The sequence below is a fragment of the Uloborus diversus genome, unplaced genomic scaffold (assembly GCF_026930045.1).
Source record: "Uloborus diversus isolate 005 unplaced genomic scaffold, Udiv.v.3.1 scaffold_18, whole genome shotgun sequence".
In the NCBI taxonomy this organism is placed as follows: Eukaryota; Metazoa; Arthropoda; class Arachnida; order Araneae; family Uloboridae; genus Uloborus; species Uloborus diversus.
This window is the reverse complement of record NW_026558329.1, coordinates 1,353,765-1,364,199: the sequence shown is the minus strand read 5'-3', so window position 1 is coordinate 1,364,199 and position 10,435 is coordinate 1,353,765. Positions and strand designations below refer to the sequence as shown.

At 36.5% G+C, this 10,435-nt stretch overlaps 1 protein-coding gene across 1 annotated transcript in view; it reads left to right on the top strand.

The window, feature by feature from the left end:
- Positions 1-10,184, top strand: part of LOC129233127 (serine/threonine-protein kinase tricornered-like) — an 11,412-nt gene extending 1,228 nt beyond the window's left edge. Inside the window, exons 2-5 of the mRNA XM_054867190.1 lie at positions 158-275; positions 4,257-4,473; positions 6,615-6,703; positions 9,749-10,184. Coding sequence (XP_054723165.1) covers positions 158-275; positions 4,257-4,473; positions 6,615-6,703; positions 9,749-9,873 — 549 coding nt within the window. The 3' untranslated portion in view covers positions 9,874-10,184. The remainder of the gene's footprint in view (positions 1-157; positions 276-4,256; positions 4,474-6,614; positions 6,704-9,748) is intronic.
- Positions 10,185-10,435: the final 251 nt, after the last annotated feature.

Genomic DNA, 10,435 nt, shown 5'->3' with positions numbered 1-10,435 from the left:
AAGAGGTTAGTGGATAATGAAATTCAGGGAAAACAAATGTGAGCTTTAATGAAAAATATGTCACCGTCATCCCATTAACTTTTATCTTTCATCAAAAATGTCGCTCATTGAATTGTACAGGTGTGATTGTCGTTGATTTTTTCCCCTCTGTCCCCAGGCGTATTCCACGGTGGGCACTCCTGACTACATCGCTCCCGAAGTGTTCATGCAAACGGGATACAACAGCGCATGCGACTGGTGGTCCCTGGGCGTCATCATGTACGAGATGCTCATGGGTGAGTCTAGCTTCAGTCTGCTCATCGATCATTTCAGTTTTCTCGTTTCCTCGCCTATTGACGAGAGACACGTAGTGCACCGGTGTTTTCCATTTTGTATTTCACATCTAAATAGTTTTTATTAACATATTTATGATTTTTCTTAATAACATGGGAAAATATAGAAAAAGAAAATTATACAGTTCAATAATTGTTGACATCATGTACGAGATGCTCATTGATGATTTCAGTTTTCTCGTTTCCTCGCCTATTGGCGAGAGACGCACCAATGTTTTCCATTTTTGTATTTCACATCTAAATAGCTCTTTATTTTTATTAACATATTTATGATTTTTCTTAATAACATGGGAAAATATAGAAAAAGAGAATTATACAGTTCAATAATTGTTGACATCATGTACGAGATGCTCATTGATGATTTCAGTTTTCTCGTTTCCTCGCCTATTGGCGAGAGACGCACCGGTGTTTTCCATTTTGTATTTCACATCTAAATAGCTCTTTATTTTTATTAACATATTTATGAGTTTTCTTAATAACATGGGAAAATATAGAAAAAGAAAGAAAATTATACAGACCAATAATTGTTGACATCATGTACGAGATGCTCATGGGTGAGTCTAGCTTCAGTCTGCTCATCGATGATTTCATTTTTCTCGTTTCCTCGCCTATTGGCGAGAGACGCACCGGTGTTTTCCATTTTGTATTTCACATCTAAATAGCTCTTTATTAACATATTTATGATTTTTCTTAATAACATGGAAAAATATAGAAAATAAAATTATACAGTTCAATAATTGTTGACATCATGTACGAGATGCTCATGGGTGAGTCTAGCTTCAGTCTGCTCATCGATCATTTCAGTTTTCTCTTTTCCTCGCCTATTGGTGGGAGACGCACCGGTGTTTTCCGTTTTGTATTTCACATCTAAATAGCTCTTAATTTTTATTAACATTTTTATGATCTCTCTTAATAACATGGGAAAATATAGGAAAAGAAAATTATACAGTTTAATAATTGTTGACATCATGTACGAGATGCTCATGGGTGAGTCTAGCTTCAGTCTGCTCATCCATGATTTGGTTTCCTCGCCTATTGGTGGGAGAAACGTAGTGCACCGGTGTTTTCCATTTTGTATTTCACATCTAAATAGCTCTTTATTTTTATTAACATATTTATGATTTTTCTTAATAACATGGGAAAATATAGAAAAAGAAAGGAAATTATACAGACCAATAATTGTTGACATCATGACATGATGCTTATATTTTTTAAACACATCTGTTCTCCAGAAAGCAATTTCTAAATATTTGGTGCCAAAGTTGTGACATTATGACAAATTATGGTTATCAATAGCTAACATTGAACAAAGTTGCATGTGACTCATTGACCATAGGTGATACCACTGGATGATTATATTTTTGGATGTAAGCAACCACAGTGGGCTCAAATTTCATAAATTAGGCACTTTTAATATGAATTAAAATTGTTACATTACTAATAATAAAATCAATATAAAATAGGAAAAATATCTTACATTAATGATGTATTAATACATCATAAAAATATATTGCATAACATTTTGGTTTAATTATAGATAATCAATATTGCTATGATTAGTGTAATTTTTGTATTGAAAATACTGTAGTTGAAAATAAATATTGAGAATATCAAAATATCATGATATTTTCAAAAAAAAGATATATATTGCGGTATATATCGACTGATATATAGATGCTTCACTTGCCAAAGCAATCAACTCCATAAAACAAAAACTCGAGAAAAGTGATGAAGAAGATAGTGTTATCTATGGAAGTGAACGGGCCCTCGTGTTACATTTTCTGCCATAACATGGCCAGAAATGAACTGAACAAAAACTTTAATAGAAATACACACGCCGAGCATTGATAAAGCACTATCAAAGCAGAAATGATGATTTAAGTTCATCGATTTCGCAACTGAAGCATCCATATGTCGGCAAACCCTGGGCAGGAAATTCGAGTTTCCCGCCCTTTTGCGGGGTGGTGTGTTTCCTTTGCGCATTCTGATACCATTGATGAATGATATCACCTATTACCTTTAATACTTCTTGCAGAGTTAGTGGAAGAACTAACATTTCACCAACTTTCTGTGAATAACGGATGAAGAGACTTCTTTAAAATAACTAAAATTTATTAACACGTGAGAAAAAAAGTAAATATAATTGTATAAACTATCAACTGAAGCCAAAGGTAAAAAGATTAATTAAATATCACTAGCTTGTTCATTAAGCTCCTTCCTAATATCACTAATCTACTACTATGATCAGCCGAGCATCATCAACAATCAGCCGAGCAATACGAGCTCCACCCAAGCTACGATTTACGGGACAGACATCACCAAATGAGTCTTAAAAAAGAGAAAGCAGGGTGGCAACAGATCAGGGAGATCAGGGAAATATCAGGGAATTTCGAAAAAATAACAAAAAATCAGGAAAAATGGGTTTTGTGAAGAAAATTTTTTTTTTTGTAGAAAAATTTAATATACCGTTTCGTAGTTTTGTTTTCCAAAAAAATTAACTTGATATGTTTTTTTTTTTACCATTTTGTTAAAAAAGTAGCATCTTTTTTAAAATATATCTTTAGTTCATCAACTTTACACAACTTAAAACGTTTAAAATACTGCATTTTATACAGACATACAATGGATTTCAAGTAGAGCAAAGAAAGGAAACCATTATCATTGGTAACGTAAATCGGGGAAATTTGAACTTAATCAGGGAAAAGTCGGGGAACTTTTCCACGGTTCCTGTCGCCACCCTGGAAAGAGAATCTCGACTCCGTTCGCTGTTAAATAGCCTGTCCTCATCAGTATTCACATCGATGTCCTCACATCCACGCAACCAATGAGGATGCACCGAGTGGCAGGGGCGCCTCCCTGCTGAGCCAATGGCGCAAGTCCATGACGTCACGCGTCCGATCCGACGGTCCGAACGAGCGTCGGCTGATTATCTCGAAGTTCAGTTACATGGACAAAAGTAAGTGTATAGATCACAGACTAATAATAAGAATAGACCGAGCTATGGCAACCCTTTTGCTGCTCATAAACCAAACCATGTGACTGGTGGATATCCTAGCAATAGCGGGCGTTGATCGTAGCAGACGATCAACGCATGCGAGGAAAAAAATTGATGGAACACGGAAAAATGATCTCTTATGGAGTCCTATTTGTAAATTCGTTATTCTAAGTTACAAATACTTTGTTAATATAGTGAGTTTTTCATTTAGTTAGTACTGTGCATTTTCTTTATTCAATTTCAATAACTCTCTAAGCTATTAAAAATGCAAGCGCCCAAAAAGAATCGGCAAACGGTGAGATTTTTACCTACACTTTCAATTTAAGGTACCGATGAGTACATTTTTGCGTTAACGCAAAACGTTTACGCCATGACGTTCACGCCGACGCCGACATAGCAGTTCCAAATGAAATAATAGTTACTGAAAACTGTGAGCAAAAACTGATGCCAAAATAATGCATAACTAAAAGAAAAACAGTTCTCTCGGCAGCTGGAAAAAAAATTATAATGAAAACACATTACGTCTTTAAAATACATGTGCCAAACTATAGAAAATGTTGTCATCCAGCAACCATGCCGCCACAGTTTTTGCCAAGCCTCCCACCAGTCACATGATGCATCATCCATGAACCCATTTTTTCATCAGCAAGTCTGGGAAAGCTCGGTCTACTCTTATTATTAGTCTATGGATTCACTTCAATGCCCTCACGTCCACGCAACCAATGAGGATGCACCGAGTGGCGGAGACGCCTCCCCGCCGAGCCAATGGCGGGAGTCCGTTACGTCACACGTCCGATCCGACGGCCGGCTTCCGATTCGCCCGGATCGTCGGTCGATGATTTCGAAGTTCAGTTACATGGACAAAAGTAAGTGTAGAGATGTTTGTAGAAATTCCATTTCTAACGGACGTGCGTCTCTCTGCCCCCCAGGCTACCCCCCCTTCTGCTCTGAGACGCCCCAGGAGACGTACCGCAAGGTGATGAACTGGCGGGAGACGCTGGTCTTCCCCCCCGAGGTGCCCATCTCCGAGGAGGCCCGGGACCTGGTGCAGAGGTTCTGCTGCGAGGCCGAGAGGAGGATAGGGGCCGACGCCCAGGAGATCACCCGACACCCCTTTTTCAAGGGGGTGGACTGGGAGCACATCAGGTGAGCTCCGTCATTTGAATCTAGAGGACTTCAGTTTCCGAAAACTTCATTTTGTTAACCCCTTCGGTCGGAATTATGAAATATTCGACCGAAAATGTTGATATTTGGTACGCGGTGTACTATGGTATAGGGTATCTTATAGACAAAATTTTGAGTTTGTAGGAGAAAAATTAGAAGAGTTATGGCACGTCCAATATTCCGGACTTATATTTTTGAAATCGATATTTCGTATACAAAAACGATAAAATACCGAACAAACTTCCTAATAAAATGTTCTACAAACAATGATAAAACATAATATAAGCGTTTGAAACGATTCATTAAAGGTTATATTTTTTTTAAAAAATCTGAAAAAAAACCTCGCTTTTCAGATGAAAATCCACGGTTGGAAAAATGAGCCACTCTCTATCTCTCAATCCTCATATGTCAGTGTTGTCAATCCCAAAACGAAAAATTATTTCGCAGATTATAATAAGTAGAATGCAAAGAGTCAACTACAAAAAAAAAATCAACTAGTTAAATCAATTATTGAATGATTAGCAGCTGTTTAAAGTGTATGTCCGGTATACCGGACACCAGGTCTTGAAGGGGTTAAAATAAAGATGACTTATTGAAAAAAAAAGGTCTTGGATGTGGTATAGCTTGCAAATTAAACGAACAGTTCATTTGTTTTCAAAAAGTTATAACTTGAATATTGTATTATTATGTGGAACCTGGACAGAATGATAAACTCATAGGTGATACATTCTGGATGACTGTCCAGTTCTGCTTGAATGAGTCCATTTAAAGCTATACAGTCAACCCTTGTTTATCGCAGTTAATTCGTTCCAGACTTTACCACGATAACTGAATTTCCGCGGATTAAGATTCTGTATTTATAAACCGAATATTTCCCTTATTAGAGCACATAAAACTTACTTACGACTATTTAAATAGGTTTTTAAGATAGAGCACCCCAGACATAACAGCACCCTTAGCCACAATTAAATTTGTACTATTCAATATATTGCACAAAATAATACACTAAACTAAAAAGATATCACGTTGTTAATTTTTAAGAAATAAACTACACACCCACTTGTAGTTCGTACACATTACTACTAATCAATGAAAAAGGCTCAACTTGTTTGATGATGAATTAATTGCCAGTTAGTGACCGTATGTGCCTCCGTTTTTCCTCAACATTCATCCTCATTAAATGGATTACGTCTACAACTTTAAAAGCTTGTACATTGTTGAACACCATCTACACTACAGACGTATTTATCTCCTAGTAATAAATAATACAGTGATTTACACTTTCCAGTTAGTGCTTAACGGCTAAAATGAGATAGCAATTCCCTTCACTTTCTTCAGAGATTTTATACCTCAACTAGTACAACTACAGCCCCTCAAAAGAGCTCACCTTACTTAAAAGAAATATTTTGTTATTCTTTTGAAGTAAAAAGTTGACACGAGCGCATAAAAAGGGTTAATTACTATATTTGAAAGAAAAAAAAACTAGAAAAAACCACGAAGTAGTGAGGGACGACTATAATATAAATCGATGTGGCTGTTGTCAGTCAGTTTATTTTTCAAAATGCGCGAGAAGCAATATAGAATAGGAATCGAAAATTAAAATTCTCATTCCCGAAATGCTAAATGTCCATGTTTCTCCCAATAATTACATTTTTGACTGAAAAAAAAAAGAAAAACTCGTTATTAGATGTTGTTACACCCAAACCTGTTTTTATGTGGTCTTTTTATGCAATTTTTTTATGTGTGGTATATTAAAATTTAATCAGATTGGGATTCAATGGACGAAATTATTTGCAGAATATTTGTAATCATTTAAGAAAGTTTGTCCAACCACTCAGCAAAAATGATCATCACTTGGTTCATTTTGATTTTGTTTATAAATTACAATTTTGTAAGTTTTTTAATTATTTTCTATATGAGCCTTTTTTTATGCAGTCCCTATCCATCGAATTAAAAAAAAAATTATTTTTTAACTGTGTTGCGAAATAACTTTTTAAAGCTACTCGTGAAGTTTTGAATTTTTTTTTTTAATGCAAACCCTATCCACCGCACGAAAACAGGTTTGGGTGTATTTTCTTTTCTTGAAACTCATTTCAAACGATGAAACGACTCTTGACTTGCAGGGAGCGTCCTGCGGCCATCCAGGTGGACGTCAAGAGCATCGACGACACGTCCAACTTCGACGAATTCCCGGACGTCGATCTCAAGATACGTGAGTCACTCTCCATCGCTCTGATTGGTCGCTCGTCCCTGAGACGGGGCCGAGGCACCACGAAACTGCAGTCTCTGGACTGTCTGGTGCCTTAACCCTGGCTCAGGGGCGGTCACTTACTGCCATGTACTCGACTTTTGCCTTGAATTTTCGAGTCGAACCTCACCATGCTGGGATAGCGATGGGCATAATCGAATCGCTCGATTATTCGAGATCATTCGAGAACTCGATTATCACAAGTTCTCGATTATTAGGTCTAGAGTTCTCGATTGTCATGACTCGAGTTCTCGATTATCACATCCCGAAATCTCAATTCGAAACGATCGAGAAGTCAATCACTCGAGATCTCGATTCGAAAGACCTCGATTGTCGACCGTTAGAGTTCTCTGTTTCAAAAGATCTCCATTGTCAATTGCTCGATTATTCAGGATCATTCGAGAACTCGACTATCACAAGTTCTCGATTATCATATCCGGAGTTCTCGATTATTAGGTCTAGAGTTCTTGATTGTCACGACTCGAGTTCTCGATTATTCGAGATCATTCGAGAACTCGATTATCATATCCGGAGTTCTCGATTATTAGGTCTAGAGTTCTCGATTGTCACGACTCGAGTTCTCGATTATTCAAGATCATTCGAGAACTCGATTATCATATCCGGAGTTCTCGATTATTAGGTCTAGAGTTCTCGATTGTCACAATTCAAGTTCTCGATTATTAGGTCTAGAGTTCTCGATTGTCACGACTCGAGTTCTCGATTATTCGAGATCATTCGAGAACTCGATTATCACAAGTTCTCGATTATCATATCAAGAGTTCTCGCTTATTAGGTCTAGAGTCCTTGATCGTCACAACTCGAGTTCTCGATTATTCAAGATCTTTCGAGAACTCGATTATCATATCCGGAGTTCTCGATTATTAGGTCCAGAGTTCTCGATTGTCACGACTCGAGAACTCGATTATCATATCCGGAGTTCTCGATTATTAGGTCCAGAGTTCTCGATTGTCACGACTCGAGTTCTCGATTAATCACATCCCGAAATCTCAATTCGAAACAATCGAGATGTCAATCACTCGAGGTCTCGATTCGAAAGACCTCGATTGTCGACCGTTAGAGTTCTCTGTTTCAAAAGATCTCGATTATCGATTGCTCGAGTTTTCTGTTTTCGAAAGATCTCAATTGTCAATCACTCGATTATGAGAAGTACACAATTCCCGAGATCTCGATGATCAAAAGTTCTCGATTATGCCCATCACTATGCTGCGGACACTCGTCGGTGAGATAAATTTACTTTAGCTACCGGTTTGTTGGCGTTCTCGGCTTTAACGAGAGAACATCTGCCACCTACTCAGTTATTCACTGTTCCAGATTGAGGAGTTCATAACAATGACGAAACTGTAGTCTCTGGGTGGGATAACTAGGCTGTCAGTTTATTGAAATAAGAGTAACTTTCCTCAAATTCACGTTTTAATTGCATTTGGCACGGTGGCATATGCAATGGACTGTCTCGTCTGAATTTGTAATTTATGTGCAGTCTGGAAGAGAAAAAGAATGACTCAAAATATTCGAGTCAATTCAAAAAAAAAAAAATAGTGCCTTTATTGATTACCTAAATAAAAAATGAACCATTGATTCATTTTTCTGTCTTTTGCAGAAAATGAATATTTCAGAGTAAAGGGATAATTGAAATTTCCTTTGTTGATGGAAGAAACTCAGAATATGAGTTAAAAATTGATTACAAAAATTATAGTACCTAAAAAGTAAGTAAAATGGCAGTGGGAAAATCTAATGGATTGAACTTATTTTCTGCAAAAAAAAGGAAGTCAGCTTGGAGGATTAAATTTTGTGCTAGGTCTCTGAATCTGCGCTAAAAAGGTTATAAAGATTTTTAATAAAAATAATTTTTTTTTTAAAATTTTCTAATAAGTCTTCATGTTATACTTTGTCGTTCTACATCCTCGCATGCATGTTAAGAATTGGTCATCCCTGTTTTAGACATTCCAGTTGTAGAATAATTGAATTCATAAATAAATGACTAGTTCTGAAGTGAAGTACTTCTAAGTGAATTTAGCACCAGGAATTAATTTGCTGGTTAATAATTTTTGGTCTGCAAAATTTTGATCTCTTTGAATATTATATCTTTTAGTGAATTTCTATTGAACATTTTTAAAATTAGAATTGAATTTTCATCATCTTTTACTTTGAATAAGTAGAGACCCTTGTTTTGGTCATTTGCCAAAAAGAAACACTTGCTTTCCCAAAAATTACCTACTATGCTTAAAGTTTCGATCGAATCTCGATTCTTGACATCCAACAATGTCGTTTATGATCGAGAACTTGATTGAATATCTTTTTACGACGTCAAATGATGTTGTTAATGAATGAGAACTCGATCGACTCTTTATTCATGACATCTAGCAATGTAGTTGACGAACGAAAATCGAATCACTATTTACGACGTCTGACGATGTCATTTGCCGAGGAGGGCTCGATTGAACCTCTATTCACTTTGTCTAACCATGTCTATTGCGAACAAGGAATCAATTGAATCTGTATTCGCAATGCCTAACAATGTCGTTTATGAACAAGGAATCGATTGAATCTCTATTCACAACGCCTAACAATGTCGTTAATGAAAAAGGAACCAATTGAATCTCTATTCATGATGTCTTACAATGTCGTTGATGAATAGGGAATCAATTGAATCTCTATTCACGACATCTAACAATGTCGAATGTGAACGAAGAATCGATCGAATCTCTATTCATGATGTCTTACAATGTCGTTGATGAATAGGGAATCAATTGAATCTCTATTCACGACATCTAACAATGTCTATTGTGAACAAGGAATCGATTAAATCTCTATTCATGACGTCTTACAATATCGTCGATGAATAGGGAATCAATCGAATCTCTATTCACGACGTCTAACAGTGTCGAATGTGAACAAAGAATCGATCGAATCTCTATCAATGACGTCTAACGGCGTCATTCGATATCGAATGTCCATCCCCGATGTCTGACGATGTCGTTCCTTTTCCAGCCTCCGCCCCTGCCCCCAAGGAGGGCGACCCCGGCTACAAGGACTGGGTGTTCATCAACTACACGTTCCGGCGCTTCGAGTCTCTCCTCACCCAGATGGGGGTCAAGCAGTCCAAGAGGAACTGAGTCTTTCACTCCACGGGAACACTTCTCCCTCTGCGTTTCCCGTTTTTCGCGGACATTCCGCCACGGAGGCTCTCTCGGTGGGGTTTCTCCGTAGTTCGTGCGGGATATCGGGCCTCAGCGTAGACTGCAATTATCTGATTTTCAGAGAAGTCATTAATTAAAGAATGCTTCAAAACAATGTCTTCGGCAGTACTTTTAGTTCAGTAGATATTTACAGTAAGGGACCCCAATTTTGAAAATAAAAAAAAACTGGTACCCAGAATTATTTTCTTTTTTTGCTTTAAAAAAGTAATAAGGAGTAGATGTTCATAAAGAAGGGGGAAAGAATAAATGTTCTCTCTCTCTTTTTTTTTTGAAAAAAAAATTTTTTTTTTCCAAAATAATTTTTTTTTGGGAAAAAATTTTTTTTTTGAAAAAAAAATTTTTTTTTTAATTTTTTTTTTGAAAAAAAAAAATTTTTTAAAATATTTTTTTTTTTGAAAAAATTTTTTTTTTCCTTTTTAAAACAAATTTTTTTTTTTAATTTTTTTCTTTTTAAAAATAATTTTTTTTTTGAAAAAAA